This window comes from Hippopotamus amphibius, chromosome 5 (assembly GCF_030028045.1).
Source record: "Hippopotamus amphibius kiboko isolate mHipAmp2 chromosome 5, mHipAmp2.hap2, whole genome shotgun sequence".
Classification (NCBI taxonomy): Eukaryota; Metazoa; Chordata; class Mammalia; order Artiodactyla; family Hippopotamidae; genus Hippopotamus; species Hippopotamus amphibius.
Genome location: NC_080190.1, coordinates 158,220,581 through 158,237,378, shown reverse-complemented (window position 1 = coordinate 158,237,378; position 16,798 = coordinate 158,220,581). Strand labels below are relative to the sequence as shown.

Below are 16,798 nucleotides of genomic sequence, written 5' to 3'. Positions count from 1 at the left end.
GATGACCTGCTGTGGAATATGGCACAGCAATACTGTGCTGTGGAATACTGGCCGGTGTTTTGTCAACAAGCTCTACCTTCTTGTCGCAAGGAACATCTTGAAAGTATAAGAACGCTAGTAAATGCTGGTGTTAGAATTCTGGGATTTAGTGTTGTTCCAGAATTAATGCTGCCTGAACGAGTCCCCAGAGTAAATCTCCATGTCCTCTGTTTTACAAGTGCGTGAATTACCGTACCCTGGTCTTTATTATTGGTGTGTCTCTTCTATGGAGACACGGGGGCCTTACTGACTCAATTCTTTATTTCCCAGCTCTTAGCCACGTAATAATTGATCCTGAGCAAGTTACTTAACCTCTCTAAGCCCCGATTTTTCATTTGCAAAATGAGACTCACTGTGCCTTCCAGACGTTGTTAGGAAGGGATATAGTGAAGTCCAAAAAAAAAAAAAAAAGTGCTTCACAAAGTGCCAGGAATATCGTCAATAGTGAAAAACTGGTCCCTACAAGCTTTGAGCAGCTACCCTGAAGCTACTGCTTTTTGATGCGTGCACGTAAGGATCGCTCTGTCCAGCTCCAGAAACCGAGAAGTCAAGCTCTGTCCTCGCATCGTGAATCAGGTAAAACCTCAGCTCAACGACTCCCAACTTGCCCTGGGCCAAGTCCCGGTCTGACCTCCGCTCAAAGACTACAAGTCCCAGCATGCCGCTCGCTGGGCCTTGACGGCCCCGCCCGTTCCGCGTTGGTCTGCACGTGGGCGCCGCTCTAGGCACCGCCTCCTCTCGAGGCGCAGGTACCGGGCGCGCGATGGAGACCGGGTGTTGGTGGCTCGGCGGCGAGTTCGAGGATTCGGTGTTCGAGGAGAGGCGGGAGCGGCGGCCTGGAGCGCCCGCGTACTACTGCGCCAAGCGCTGCGAGCCGCAGGTGAGAGAGCGGGGCCTCTCGGCCTCAGCCCAGCCCCCGAGCCTCGCGCTCCCGGCTCCTAGCCCGACAGCGCTTCAGACGCCCCAAAAGGTAGTTGCCTCCCAGACCCTCCTGGCACGAGTGCGGCCTCCCTACGCCCACGCGGACTCCCTGCCATCCCTCCCCCGCCACGCGTCCCATCCGGCCGGGCCTGGCCCCCTCCGCGGGAATCCCCGCATCGTCGGCCGTCACCTCGCACCTGGCGTTCGGCGGGTCTCCCCGCGGCTCGCCGGCCTCACGGCCCCGCTCTAAAACCTGCAGGGGCTCCCGTGGGCCTTCGCTGCTTCTGCAGCCGGGCGACCCGGGCGCCCAGGAATCCAGCCACCGCCCACTTTTCAGTCCTCATTGTGGTCTGCTGCCTGAAGCGTGCCGTCCCACGCACGGGCCTGCCCTCAGAGGGTCAAAGTCGTTTATGCATTTCTCCAGGCGCGCCTTAAATGCCGCCTCCTCCAAGAAGTCTTTTCTGATTGCCCTTTCCAACCACATATTTTTTTTTCTTTGTCCCCTTTCCCCGCTTTTACCTATTAAAGCAATTGTCAATATATCGTAAAGCTCTTAAACCCAAAATGCTAAATCATCACAGGTGCGTGCTGACTAAACTTCAGGTCCTCCGCAGTGCCCAGCAGTTTTGGTTCATAGTAGGAACTCCGTGAATATTTTGAATAAGTAGAGTATAGTCTTGTATTCTTTCATGTGTGTAAATCTCAGTTCAGCAATAATAATTACTTTTTATTAGATCGTGTTCCAGGCACTGGGTTGGGTTCTTTTACATGTATTGTCTCAATTTCCTTAAAACCCTTGTACTTACAGATGTCAGGCCCTCAGGCATTGCTGAATTGTATTTTTGTTTTATTTCACTTACATTTTTTCCTTGCTGCATACAATCTTTCAGAGTGACCTTTAGTACTTGATGATGTAGATTAAAAGCAGGGAATGGGCTTTCAAAGTTATGTGGTATCACATTAAAAAGCCATGGTTGTGAGGTAGGACCCTTGGATTCCAGCATTGGCTTTACCAGTTGCCTTTCAAAGTGTCAGTTCCTTATTTGTTATTTGAGAAAAAAATGTTTGCTGGCTCACAGAGTTATTGTCAGAGTGGAATAAGATAATACTTTGCCAGGTGTGATGTGCTGTATACTTCTTTTTTTTTTTTTTTAAGTACTTTTATTGAGATACAGTTAACAGACAATAAGCAGCATATATTTAGAGTGTACAGTTTGGTATTCCAATCTCCCAATTCATTCCCCCCCCAATCCTCCCCGCTTTCCCCACTTGGTGTTCATGTGTTTGTTCTCTACACCTGTGTCTCTGTTTCTGCCTTGCATTTCCTCTTTCATAGTTGTTAGCATTTGCCTTATGTATTGAGGTGCTCCTATATTGGCTGCATATATATTTATAATTGTTATCTCCTGTTCTTGGATGGATCCCTTGATCTTTATGTAATGTCCTTTCTTGTCTCTTGTAACAATTTTTATTTTAAAGTCTATTTTATCTGATATGAGTATTGCTACTCCAGCTTTCTTTTGGTTTTCATTTGCATGGAATATCTTTTTCCATCCCCTCACTTTCCGTCTGTGTGTGTCCTTAGGTCTGAAATGGGTCTCTTGTAGACAGTATATATATGGGTTTTGTTTTTGTATCCATTCAGCCAGTCTATGTCTTTTGGTTGGTGCATTTAGTCCATTTGCATTCAAGGAAATTATCGATATGTTTGTTCCTATTACCATGTTCTTAATTGTTTTGTTGTTTTTGTAGGTCCTTTTCTTCTCTTATGTTTCCTGCTTAGAGAAGTTCCTTTAGCATTTGTTGTAGGGCTGGTTTGGTGGTGCTGAATTCTCTTAGCTGTTGCTTGTCTGTAAAACTTTTGATTTCTCCGTCGAATCTGAATGAGATCCTTGCTGGGTAGAGTATTCTTGGTTGTAGGTTCTTCCCTTTCATCACTTGAAATATATCATGCCACTCCCTTCTGGCTTGCAGAGTTTCTGCTGAGAAATCAGCTGTTAACCTTATGGGAGTTCCCTTGTATGTTATTTGTCGTTTTTCCCTTGTTGCTTTTAATAACATTTCACTGTCTTTAATTTTTGTCAATTTGACTGCTGTGTGTCTTGGCGTGTTTCTCCTTGGGTTTATCCTGCCTGGGACTCTGCGCTTCCTGGACTTGGGTGGCTGTTTCCTTTCCCATGTTAGGGAAGTTTTCAACTATAATCTCTTCCAGTATTTTCTCAGGTCCTTTCTCTCTCTCTTCTCCTTCTGGAACCCCTGTAATGTGAATGTTGGTGCATTTAACATTGTCCCAGAGGTATCTTAGGCTGTCTTCAGTTCTTTTCATTCTTTTTTCCTTATTCTTTTCCGCATCAGTGATTTTCACCATTCTGTCTTCCAACTCACTTATTCACCCTTCTGCCTCAGTTAATCTACTATTGGTTCCTTCTAGTGTATTTTTCATTTCCGTTCGTGTGTTGCATATCTCTGTTTGTTTGTTCTTTAATTCTTCTAGGTCTTTGGTAAACTTTTCGATCTTTGCATCCAGTCTTTTTTCAAAGTCCTGGATCATCTTCACCATCATTATATTGAATTCTTTTTCTGGAAGGGTGCCTGTCTCCTCTTCATTGAGTTGTTTTCCTGGGGTTTTATCCTGTCCCTCCATCTGGTACAAAGTCCTCTGCTTTTTCATTTTCTCTATCTTTCTGTGGCTGTGGTTTTCAGTTCCACAAGACGAAATACTGCTGATACTGCTTGATACTGCTATCTGCCCTGTTGTGGAGGAAGCTATCGTGCTGTATACTTCTAAAATAGAATCCAAAAATCCCTTGTCTTTAGAATTTATTTGGAGATGGTAACTGCTCATAAATTCAGGCCTCATTCAAGTCTTGTTGGTTTCCCCAAGTGTAAAACCAGGAGTTTGGGTTAGAAGATTTGTTTTCCCTGCCTGCTCAGTGTGGGACCAGGTGTTTGCCTCACCAGTACTTCGCTTCTTAGTCTCATCCTTGTTCACAGCTTTCCCACCCTCCTCTTGTGAGACTGGGGTATCTGAAGCCATCCTCCTCTGAGCTCTTGTATTTGAAAGCCAGTTTTGCCTGATCATTTCCCAGTAGGATGATGCATATTGGATGGAGGTTTGAAGTTATGCAGCTGTTGTTCAAGAAGTTGGGATTGGCTGAGAATCTAATACAGTATGTGACTGGAGAGCAAGAAAGTACAAAGGAAAAGTATGGGTTCAGTATATAGACTGTTGTTGGGTCACATTGTACTTCAGGGAGAACAGAAAATAGTGGTTCCCAGCTTCCTCCACTGTGATGGGTGGTATTCCTAAGATAACGGGGGCAGTGATACCCAGGGAACTCTTTTAGAAATAAAACCAAGAAATTTTGACGTGGTGGTGGAACCATCACAAATGCAGTTACGTTTGAATGAATAATAGCATTTAACTGAGGATAGACTTCATTCAGCCTCAGTGTGTTTCACTGTGAGTAAAAGGGAGGATGAAATACTTCTCTGGAGCTGGAAAACTGGCACACACTGTGCTTTTCGTCATCCCTATTTTCTCAACGTTCTTTATGCAGTAATTTTAAAAATGTCAGTTTCACTTTTCTTTTTATCCATAGGGTTTAAGTCAGTAGAAAAGTGAATAAAATATTCTGATGGGCATTTCCTGAGACTTTTCTCCTACAGCACATTGGTATTTGATTGCACGCAAGCTTTCTTTCAGCCTTAATTTCTGTTTTCTCTTTGCTTCGATTCTGCTTTTGGCTTTTACACTTTTGTAATAGCACTATAACAATTCATCTTTCCTTTGTCGTCTCCATAAAGAGTTGTCAATCCCTATTCTATCCACCCTAAAAATTTCTCTGCAGGAAAGCATATCTCAGTCTAAAGAACCATTCTGGAGGACTTCCCAGGTGGTCCAGTGGTTAGGAAGATGTTTTCCGATGCAGGGGACTTCGGTTCGATCCCTGGTTGGGGAACTAAGAACCCAGTTGCTGCAGGGCAATTAAGCCCGCACGGAAATTACTGAGCACGCTGGCCACAACTAGAGAGCCTGTGTGTCGCAACTACAGAGCCCATGTGCTCTGGACCCCGCTCGCCACAGCAGAGGGTCCCATGTGCTGTAAGGAAGATCCCCTGGCCGCAAATAAGACCCAGCACAACCACGAATGAAATTAATTAATTAAAAAAATAAAGAACCTCTGTAAACTGTGCTAGTTAAGTGTATGTTCCCAGGCACCACAACCCCAAATTGAAAATGCTGTAGATAAAACCATATCTTTTGTGCTTATTTAGTTCAGAGGCATCGTATTAATTGTATATTTATTACTTGTGATAATTTTCATAAAAACGGGGCCACCATTAAAATTGTCACTCATCTTTGTCAGATGTTTTCTTGAGTCTCATCTTGAAGTATGTCTTTTTTGAGGTTTAATCATTTATATATGGGAAATTGCTTCTGAGTATGGGGTGGAAAAGCATAGCTTCATTCTCTATAATATGCTGTTTTCACAATTCCTAGTGGTTTTATGAAGAACCGGGGAGCAGTGATGATGTTGAAGCTCTGACTATCCACAAATTCAAAGGGGACCTGGCTTACAGACGGCAAGAGTATCAGGTAGAATTTAACAGATAGAAGACTGCACCACTTGAAATGGGCTTTTGTCCCGTCTGTTACTGTGTGTTTAAATAACAGCATACTGCGTTATGAATGTGTTGTTTGTGAAGATGAATTCAGTCTTTTGTGATCTGTGTTTGTAATCTTGGAATCCCAAGTTTCTGGCTCTGTATAATCTGTTTTGTTTCCTGTAACTCCAGTATAGAGAGCTCGTTGGGATCCTTGTAGGTCTGTTTCTCCAGGTTCTATATATCCTAATTACGGGGGAGCCTCTAGCACAGATAGCTCATGGGGCCACAGGAACAAAGCACCCCAAAATGTGTAAGAAAAGCAAAGAACAATGAGATACCAGCTTGCTTTGTTTATAGACTTCATGTCATCTTCACAAGAGTTGTGTTGTTATTTTGCTGATGTGAGAAGGTTATACAGCAAGTTAGTGGCAAAACCAGGATTCATATCCTGGTCTTTTGGGCTCCAGAATGCTTTATATTCTCTAGCCATTTCTTCTCTACCTTTTAGAACAAGAGTACTGACTGAAATGCTGAAGCCTTCCTTTAGTTCACTGTAGGGTCAGTTATAACATTACCTTCTGCCTAGGAAACACATCACCACCATGACTGTTTATTTAACAATTATTTGCCAGAAAGCTCTGCAAGAGTATTCCAGTATCTCAGAAAAGCTGCCATCTGCAAATTTTGCCATGAAAAGAGATGTGCAGGAAGGCCAGGCTCGGTGTCTCATTCGCCTGGGAAGGCACGAGGAAGCTCTGGAGATTGCCACGAACTTGGTGAGTGGTTTTTGTGCTTATTTGCGTTTGCTTTCCTAGGATGGCCGAATAGTTTTATTTTCTAAAACACAAAACAAAAAGCAAACTTCTTGCTCGCAGCAAAATCTGTGGGTTTGGATAAACAGAAGAAAATTGTCAGTGGTGGAAGAACTGTATTATGATAAACAGCTTAGAGCTCTAGACATAATCATTTGCTTGTAATATTTTTTCTTGTGTTATGCTCAAAAGTCTTCATTGCCTGAAAATCTCACTTGGAAGGTTTTACTCTTTGTTGTTAGGAGTAAATACTCAGGGTGGAAGGATTATCAGTGATCTCTTTTCTTCTTTGGGTGTTTTGTTGTTGTTTAGATTTTTATTTTCTAAAATTTCTACAGTGAACATATATTACTTTTATAAACAGGAAAAAAGATTACCCAAAAAATGACTAAATATCATACTAGGCCAAGCTTAATCCTCTTTATTCTTAAGTGGAGTCTGCAGAATTTTTTAGGAATTAAAAAAAAGCTTTTTTCAATTCTAGATTCTGCTTGTTTTTGTTTTCAGATTAAAGCACCTATGGTTTTTAGTGTAAATTTTGTAGGGAGATGAGTCTAAGTCTACCAGTCCTAGTTTATAGATGACTAGTTTTCTTCCTCAGAGGGACTTAATGAGGCACCAAGGCACTGATCTTGAATCCTGTGGATCTCGGCGACCAGAGGTCAGCCTGAAGTATGCATGCAATTGAGCTGTGCTCCTCCGTCTCATTAACTAAGAGAAATCCCACAGTTTGCTTACCGGGGGTTCATTGCATAGGACTTCAGCCTCTTGCGGTGAGAGGAACCCTTGGCAGTAATTGTCTTCAGAATATGGAAAACAGCTGCGTCTTGTTCGTTCTTTTTCTCCCTTCTACTAATTGTGGGTTAATTCTTAAGCTGGAAGATAAGATTACCCTGTTAAGGAGGCACATGGCATGAACATAGTGAACTTGGTAGGGTTTAGCAGTGTTCAGTCTCCCTGGTCTGAAAATTAACAGCAACTTTGGTTCTTTCAGTTGCTTTTTCTAGACATCAGTCACCCGTCCTTCATCACTGTTCTGCTCTCCCATCTCCTCTCTCTTCCTCGCATCTCCTGCATATCACTGTTGGCTTTGTCTTCCCTGCCTAGACCACTGAAGGCAGTGGCAGCTAGATTAGTGTCAGAGGCTGGACTGTTTCTCTGGTTCCTTCCAGCTTAGTGAGTCTCTGCTGCTGTAGCTCAGGGAAAGATTCATTACCAATCTGCAGATGCCATCCAGAGCTTGGGGTGGTTACCAGGCAGGAGGAAAGACCAGCCAGGACTCCTTTAGCAATTCTGTTAGGCCTTCGAGAACTGCTCGGGCTCCTGGGCACCCCGGTGGGCAGGAGTGCTGGGGAGGAAATGACAGTGTCGGCTGGTGGGTCTCACCCCTTTCTTTGGGTCTCTTCACATGATCTCAGTGGACCTTGCTTATTTGCATGGTTTTCTCATTTCCTGATGCCCTGTGTTTTGTTTTCTTTTTAAAATTTCTTCCCTACTTTTAGGCCCTCTTCTTTTGTTATTCTCTCTGGCCCATTTCTGGGTTTTGTCCCAGTGGTTATTTTCCCCTCACGCTCTGTAGGGGCACAGGTCAGTATCCAGCGTTGAACAAAATAGTGAGTCCTGGAGTGCCCAGCAGGACATGAATATTTTATGCTCACAACTTCTATAGAAGTTTATTCACCTCTCTTCTTAGTGATTTTTGGATAAAATTTGTAATGGAACTTGTTTCTTAAATAATGTAAACATCTTATAGTGGCTGATAGGCTTGTGATAAACTGCTGTAAGGAAACTGCTTTTTGACAGTTAATGACTTTTTTTTCCATTTATCACTTCACAAACATTTATTTCAGTCCTGCCATGTGCCCAGTTCTGGGTTCAGTGCTAAGGAGACAGAAAACCATGTCCATACCCTGTATGTACATTGCTCATCGAGTGTCTAGTGGGAGAATCCTAAGCCAGGTAACACGTGTTAGCTCTTCTGAAGTCCCTTTCTTCTGTGACTTCTAGTGGGACTGACTGTAGCTCTGCTACTTACTAGCCGTGTGACATCAGGCAGCATATCTAACCTCTCTGTTGTGACTCAGTTGCCTCTTCTATAAAATGGGGATAGTGAGAGTCTATTTTAAAGGATTGTCATGAGGATTAAATGAGTAAAACAGTATAGTGTCTGCCATATGCTGAACACTCTGTAAATGTTAATCATCGCATTGCAGAAGGAGTTGCAATATTTGGAAAAATCACACAAACTCATTTAAATGGAATTTAATTTCCAGAGAGTTCTTTACTAGTTAGGTCATTAAAACTGGTGCATCAGAATCACCGTTTGTGTGCTGCAGTCTGTACACCAACACACACTTGGTATCTCAGTGTGAAAATGTTTTTGTTTTTGTTTTTTTAAGACTTATTTATTTTGGCTGGGATGGGTCTTCATAGCTGTATGTGTGCTTTAGTTGTGGCGAGTCGGGGCTACTCTTCATTGTGGTGCACGGGCTTCTCAGTGCAGTGGCTTCTCTTGTTGCGGAGCACAGCCTCAAGGCGTGTGGGTTTCAGTAGTTTTGGCACACAGGCTCAGTAGTTGTGGCACATGGGCTCAGTAGTTGTGGGGCACAGGCTTAGTTGCTCCATGGCATGTGGGATCTTTCCAGCCCAGGGATCGAACCCGTGTCTCCTGCATTGGCAGGTGGATTCTTAACCACTGCGCCACCAGGGAAGCCCTGAAAATGTTTTTAAACAGTGTAAATTAGTACAGACTGGTAGTAGGAGAAAGTTTGCTGTAGATAGTCTATACATGTTGCTTTTCTTATTATAAATAAAACATGAAGATGTATTCACTCAGCAGTTATTAGACATCTGCTGTGTCTGAGGTGCTGTGCTCTGTACTAGGAATTCAGTGTTCAGGACAGAATACTGAACAACAGTAATAAGAAAACCAGATCATTTCTGTCATTGGGAAGGTACAGTATGACCGAATAGGTTACATGTGGCTTTATTTCCTGTCTTTTCACTCAATATATGAATATTTAGAACCCTCCCCAAGCTTTCACTCACTGATCTGCCAGTTTCTTCTGGCTGCATGCTGGGTGGTTTTACTCGTATTTCTTGCTCCATTCTATGCAGGGGCTTGTTCTGGATACTAGCGGGCCAGGTTTTCCTTAAACTTAAAATCAACTGAATCTCTGCAGACTTTAAATTAGAAAAAGAAGGCTTGTTTTCCGTAACCCACAGGACTTTTGCCATATGGCAAGTTAGGCAAGAGATGGTGACTCTGGTTAAGGAGACTTGAAAAGGATTTTCTGATCAGAAGGAAACCAAACAACCCCCTCTAGCCAAAAATAATTGGCCTTGGTAATAGTTACCAGAGAAGGCATTTGGATTCAATTATGATGCATCATGAAACACTGAGAGCTTCAGGGCCATCCTGTTTAGAATGTCTAAGCCCAGTCAGATTTGGAAACAGAGTCCATTCGAATCCTCAAGGAAATTACCATTTGGATTTTTAGAAAGCCTGGAATATTAAATTGGAACCATTGGCCCAGGGTATAAAAAGGTTGGCTTGGGTCTTTCAGATATCTGTCTGAAGACAGTAAAGATTACAATACAAATGGAAAATAAACTGACATAGGTTTTTGGTGCTAAACTTTGCCAGGCCACCGTCGCCTGGATTATATAATGTGACTGTTGTGATATTAGGGTGTTTGGGAATGACTAGTGGTTTTTTTGTTAGGTAGTATGTATTTCTTTATGTTTATGGTTTCAAACTGAGATCTACTGAAAAATATTTAGTTCACTCTATTTGTGTGGCTACTGAAGGATACTTGTAATTTATAACATGCACAGCTCGGATTTTTAGGCATCTTCATTTTTATATGGGAAACATTCTGTACTTTAAACTTTTTAACCTTTGTTTTTTTCTCCTTAGGAAAATAAGGCAACTAACACAGACCATTTAACCACTGTGCTCTACCTCCAGTTTGCTATTTGTTCAAGTTTGCAGAACTTGGAGAAAACAATTTTCTGCCTACAGAAACTGATTTCTTTGCATCCCTTTAATCCTTGGAACTGGGGCAAGTTGGGAGAGGCTTACCTGAATCTGGGGCCAGCGCTTTCAGCATCACTTGTGTCATCTCAGGAAGAGAACAATTTCACCTCAAGTGACAAGGCTGTCAAATCCTCCTTTCCCCACTCAGGAAAAGACTGTCTTTTGTGTTTCCCTGAAACATTGCCTGAGAGCTCTGTGTTTTCTATGGAAGCAAGCAGCGGTAATAACCAGAAGAATGAGAAAGCTCTTAAAGATATTCAAAACTGTATGGCAGAAGAGAGAGCAGCAGTCTTGCTAGAAACTCAAATGAAAGCCTGTGCCTCTTTTATACGAACCAGGTAAGCTAAGAGTGGATGAAACACACATGGTGCTAAGCTTGGAGTAAATGTTTTATTTTTCTAATTTTAAGCTTCTGAAAATTCTAGGCTAGACACCTGGTATATGTTTTTTTGAGATTTTTCTTATGGTTTAGATGGAATCCTTTGATTGTGTCCTTTTAGTATGTAAACATAGTTTAAAACAAAACTATTTTTGCTCAAGAATGCAACTTGTATCATCACTCAGGATAAAAGGTTAAAATTGGTAGATGTTAAAATTAGGGAAAACAATTAAATGTATAAATCAATGACAAAGGGGGAGGCAGTATTTTAAACAAGAAATTTTTACTCCACAGAAAGCTATTGAAGAAGAAAATCTGCGCTTATGTTCAAATCACTACAAATAATGCAAATAAGGTGTAATTCATTCTACAGGGAATTCCGTTGATTCAGGGACTCCCCTGGTTTTGGATCCATAGGGCAGAAGAGTTAAAGGAAAGGAGAGAATACACTGGATCAGTTTTGTAACATATGAGAGAAACAGACTCTCTAAGGTCTCAGGTAATACCAAAAGACATAGCATTGGGTTTTGTTTTGTTTTTTTAACTCTGGAGAATTCAAGAAATATTGATATTAACAGTGAGGCTTACTGAAAAGCTGTATCTTATTTGGCGGATTTTAAACTTCCTTCAGCGGATGTTTATTTAGCATTGCCTACATCACTTTAATTCAGAAGTACGTTGAACGACAGCTGGGCGCCAGGCGCCTGCGGGCTGCTGGGATCATAAAGATCATCATAAAAGAGCCCCTGGGACTTCCCTGGTGGCGCAGTGGTTGAGAATCCGCCTGCTAATGTAGGGGACACGGGTTTGATCCCTGGGAAGATCCCACATGCCACGGAGCAACTAAGCCCATTAGCCACAACTACCGAAGCCCACTTGCCTAGAGCCTGTGCTCCACAGCAAGAGAAGCCACCAAAATAAGCCTGTGCACCTCAACGAAGAGTAGCGGCCACTCTCTGCAACTAGAGAAGAGCCCACGCACAGCAACGAAGGCCCAACGCAGCCAAAAAATAGAGTCCCTTTCCTTACAGTGCTCACTGTGTTGCGGAAAACATACATGCAGTCAGTGACCAGCGGCACAGGTGCTCAGCAGTGTGTCAGTGGCAGCAGAACCCTGCGGGGACCAGTACCCGGGAGTTGTGCAGAGTGACAGGAAGAAGAACCTTCACAGAGGGCACAGGGCTCCTGGGAGTGTTTGTCAGGTGTGTAGATGAATGTGTACTCAGTGCTGTGTATACGTTATTTTATTTTAACCCTCGCCACGCTCTGGGGTAGATGCTGGGATCTCACAGTACAGATTGGGGAGCTGATTTGGATTTGAGCCCAAGGTAGCACAGCTGTGGAGTACTGCCGGGATCTGGACCCAGGTCTTTGACTCCAGAGCCTGTGTTCTTGCCAGGACATCTTGCGAGGTAACGAGAAAGAAAGCAGAGCCCAAGGAGCGGAAGGGCCATTGTAGCGTGGTGGTGTCACGTGGTCCAGTGCGGTGCGAGCAGCTTGATGGCAGGAGCCTGAGGCCAGGACCGCATCGTGAGCAGGAGGCGGGACCTTGGAGTCAGATCCTATTTTAAGGAACCTAATAAATCGTCGTCGTTGAGGGACAGAGCCTGGTCTTCTGCACTTGCTCGTGCTCTGTTTGACCTTGCACAAATTACTTCAGCTCAGCAATCTCCAGTTTCCTCATGTGACAGATGGAGGAATGGGGAAAATGCCTGCTTTGTGGGGTTGTGAGGATTAAAGTACCTGAAGCACTTTTTGTGGTGCATGGTACGTGGTAAGCATTTGGTAAATGTACTTCTGCTGTTTTGTTTTTATTAGCACAAGGCGTTAACGAGTGTGGTCCTTATGCTGAAGGCCTGAAGAGCACTTGAAGGTTTTTAAATGTTGAGGTGGTGTGGCAGGAGCTCTGATTTCGAGGGAGATCTGGTGGCTGGGAGGACGTATTAGAAGGAGGAGTTTGGATCCAGGGACACCATTGAAGGGGCTGCGGATAATCGGTGGGTGGTGCCGAGGCCCTGACCTAGGACAGTGCGTTGAGAATCAAAAGAAGAAAGGGACGGCACTGAGGATGGAGCAGGCGGGACTTGGCGATGAGCCAAGTGTGTAGGCAGGACAGCGTGGGGAAGGGAGGATGGAGGAGTCAGACGACCCTGGAGAGTCCGCCTTGGGGTGAGGGTGGACGCTGGTGCCTCCACTGAGGCAGGCGGGACAGTGCAGGGAGAGCAGAGCGGCTTGAGGGTGGAAATCCAGCTGGCGTTTTCCATTAGGAAGTGGGAGCTGAGCTCAGAAGAAGAAAGGTAGGGATTGAGGAGCTGCAGGGAAGCTCAGCGGTCAGATGGAGTGGGAAGAGGCTGTGAAGGCCAGAGGTCACGTGAGACCCCTGAGAACGCACTTTCAGTGGCGATGGGGTGACAGGGAGGACTGCAGAGGATTGAGGGCTGAATGAATGTGAAATGGAGCGAGAATCAGCTGTATTTTCAAGTAATTTCAGGAGCAAGAGAGAGAAAGCAAGGCCATAAAAGGGTCACGTGTGTCAGTGCCTCCAGAAGCCAGGTAGGCGATGTGAACAGTCAGTGTGAAGGCCAGTCAGGTCCTGTTCTTTTATAAAGCTCAGTGGCTTCCCATTGCACTTATGTAAATTCCATGTTTCTTTCCATGGCCTGCCAGGGCTTATGTGAGTTGGCCCTGCCTGTCTTTTTCTCCTCTTTCATTAGTTTGTTTTCTTCTTGGCTGTGTTTCAGCCACAGAGGTCTTCTTGCTTTTTGGACTCGTCAAGCTAGTTCTTGTGTCAGGGCCCTGTTCCCCTCGCCAAGCCCTCTTCCCCCACATGTTCTTGTGGCTGGTTCCTTACCATTGGAGCCTTGGCTTGAGCGGTAGCTCGGAAAAGCCGTCCATGACTGCCCCATCTGGGGTAGACGCTTGGTCCACCCTGTCTTGAGCTCCTGTTTCATAGGCTTCATCACCGCCCACGATGATCTTATTTACTTGTGATTGCTCTCCTTCCATTCCTTGAGGCAGAAGCCTGTCTGTCTTTTCACCGACATCCCTCAATGCCTAGAGTAGTGTGGCGTTTCTTGGGGCAGGGAATGAGTGAACAGGAGAGCTGAGTGCTTCTGGATGTAGCAGTGAGGCCTGAGGGAAACTGGAAAAATCTGTACCTTCGGTATTTTAGAAAACAATGAAGAGAAGGAGCTGTTGGGGGAGAGCAAGAGGGAGGAGAAGAGAGGAGACCAGGTCAGGACCGTGATGGGGAGGGTAGGGGTGAGCTGGCTGCAAAGTGTTCGTCAGAGGGTCCTCGAAGGTTTGGCCCTGCTGAGGGTAATGGAAGTGTGCTAGAGAATCTCATTAGTCCTTGAGGTCAGGTAGCCGTGGGTTCAGGGAGATGGGAGGGTCATAGAGCACTGACTTCAAAGGGACACATCCTGACACTTCTGGGGAGGAGCCTTTGACTGGGAGGCTTGTTCTTTTCACTCCAAATTGTTTGGGCTTTCAATCACTTAACTTCCGCAGGAAGCTCTGTTTAGCTCTTGCTCTCTAAAGGTTCCTTAGAGAAGCTTTGGTCTACAAATTTTAGAAAAGACGACCCTCCAATGTAAAGTTGGGTGATATTTGTTGAGAGTAAGGAGCTTTAGAGATTCAAATAAAGGTGAGTACCTTCTTTTTAGCCCAGTGGGACTCACATCCAGCCCAGTTCTGGTGCTGTGTGTGAACCTGTCCTCACTGCTGTCCTTTATATGAGCCTGCACATTGGGACTTTCTGTTTTTCAGGCTTCTGCTTCAGCTCGCCCAATCTCAGCAAACGTCATTTGCTTTGAAGAGGAACTTAAGGACTCAGCAGGAAATCGAAGCTAAAATGAAAGGGTTCAGCTTCAAAGAAGACACTTTGCTGTTGATAGCAGAGGTGAGTGTGTCCCCTAGAGTTTATGTGAAATGAAGCACCATAGGTATTTTTCCTGGCTCCGAGACCATTTTTTAAAAAAACAGGGCCAAATTGCATCTCCTAAAGAACTTCTGGCTCCCTCCTTTACCTGCCTTTTGATCACTTACCCCCCTGAAAATGGCCTCATTGTCCTCTCTGTCCTGCAGTGTGCTGTGATGTAGGGGCTGTGTTTTGTTTACTTGTTGGTGCTTGTTAGTACCTGCCTGCGTGAACATCAGAAATGCCCCATAATTGTTTTGTGAGGAATGAATGAATGAGTGAATGTTGACATTTGGGCAGCTCTTTTGTCTTTCCCCCCATTTGTCCTCACAACAGCCTGTGGGATGGGGAGAGCTGGAGTGAGGCTCACAGAGGCTGTGACTTACCTAAGGTCAGATTTTAAGTGGCACAACTAGATTGGAGCCCATTCAGCTCCAAGTCTGTTTTCTTTCTGCTCCTCCCTGTTACTGCTTTGATGGTTGCAGAGAAATTCAAATGTCAATTTTTTTTTAACTTATATCAGCTTTTTAAAAAATATGCTGTTGAAATTTCTTAACATGGCATTTGGAGATTATATATTTATGTTATTCATGCTAATTGCTTTTAGTATATAGTTGAAACTTGACAGCACAGGTACTTTTCCCAGGAGAATAACTCTCTATCCATTTACATCCTAACATCATTCTTCCAAGAAATCCTGTCTTCCTGCCCCAGGCTAAGCTCTCATTTGGACCCCTTTTCCCTGTTCTGGGGTCATTGCTTTCCTGTCTGTTCTCTTGAGCCTTTTTCCACTTTTTCCCTTCTGTGGGCTCTTTCCCTTGAGCCCTCCCTCAGACATGCGCAGAGATGCTCTCACCCCCAAGTTTACTGTAGCCTTTCCTTCCTCATTGCTTTCCTTCATCTTTCTGTAGCATTTAGAGCTACTGACCACTCACTTTTTGTTGCCTCTTCCTTTTGTTTCTGAGTGGTTATGCTAGTCTGGTTTTCTGCTTTATTTCTTAACATTTCTCTGTCTCTTAGGATTCCACTAGTTTCCACCGTGTCTTAAGTAATGACATTCCCTGAGCCTTCACTTGGGTTCTCTGTTCTCTCTTTTTCTCTCGTGGAAATCGTGACCATGCTTGTAGTTCCTCTTGTCACCTCTGGGTTGATGACCCTGCAGTCTGTATGTCTGGTCCCATCTCTGGAACACTGTCTCCCATCTCAGGTTAATGGCCTATGGAGTCATTAATCCGAGGTGTTTATTGATTGGTCTGCTGTGTCACTTCAGTACAAATATAAAATGGGACTGCTCGCCAGAACTGTCTTCAGTCAGTCTCTGGTCAGTGCCCAGCGTGGACTTGGCTGTCAGTAAGTACGTGTTGAGTAACACACCTGTCATAGGTTTTCCCACCTCCACTTGCTTGCTATTCTCACCCTCAGAGACCCGGCCAAAGTCTCACATCCCGTGAGTACTTGTAGAGAGGAAGCTGAGGGGCGTTGAAGAGAACTGTGTCTTTGTTCTAGACTTAATTTCTTTCATTGATCCTATCTGTCGTTCTCCTTTTACCCAGACCTGGACCCTCATTGGCTGTGGGCCTCCTCCTCTCCGGTCTCACCTCCTGCAGGGCACACCGCCAGCACCCTAGTCCTTGTCACCTCACGATCAAGTCTCACAGTGACCTCCTGCCTTGTCTCCTTGCTTTCTCCCCACAGATCTATCTTGAACTGTGCTGCTGGGTTCATCTTAAAACCCAAAATAAAATGCGTCACCATTACCTCGGAGGTCAGGTCTAGTTTAGGTGCCTTGATATAATGTCCAAGGCCTTCCAGCGGGTAACCCCAAACTTAGGACTTGGAAATTCCTTACGAAAACCTTTTGCTTCCACTAGACTAATCGGCCCATGTCTGACACACCTGTTGTGGGTTTTCCCAAATCCACCTACTTACTGTTCTCACCCTCAGATTTGGCCAAAGTCCCAAATCCTCCAGGAAGCTTTTCCTGAACGTCCTGGTCTGTGGCAATGTCTCCCTCCTCTGAAGTCAGATAGAGCGATTGCTGGAGTAGATAGCTCTCTGGGGCCCCCCGAAAATATAAA

The 16,798-nt window shown here is 44.5% G+C and overlaps 1 protein-coding gene across 9 annotated transcripts in view; it reads left to right on the top strand.

Annotated features, from left to right (window-relative positions):
• The first annotated feature begins 354 nt into the window (after window positions 1-354).
• C5H8orf76 (chromosome 5 C8orf76 homolog) overlaps window positions 355-16,798 on the top strand; it is a 28,950-nt gene continuing 12,506 nt past the window's right edge. For 8 of the 9 annotated variants that reach the window (XR_009053944.1, XR_009053945.1, XM_057736588.1 and 5 more), the window contains exons 1-5: window positions 788-919; window positions 5,465-5,560; window positions 6,204-6,347; window positions 10,303-10,760; window positions 14,570-14,702. Coding sequence is in view for 7 of the 9 variants with exons in the window: in XM_057736588.1 (XP_057592571.1) it covers window positions 803-919; window positions 5,465-5,560; window positions 6,204-6,347; window positions 10,303-10,760; window positions 14,570-14,702 (948 nt within the window). In the remaining 2 variants the exon portion in view is untranslated. Of the gene's footprint in view, window positions 920-5,464; window positions 5,561-6,203; window positions 6,348-10,302; window positions 10,761-14,569; window positions 14,703-16,798 lie in introns of all 9 variants that reach the window. The other variant, XM_057736586.1, reaches the window with a different exon arrangement.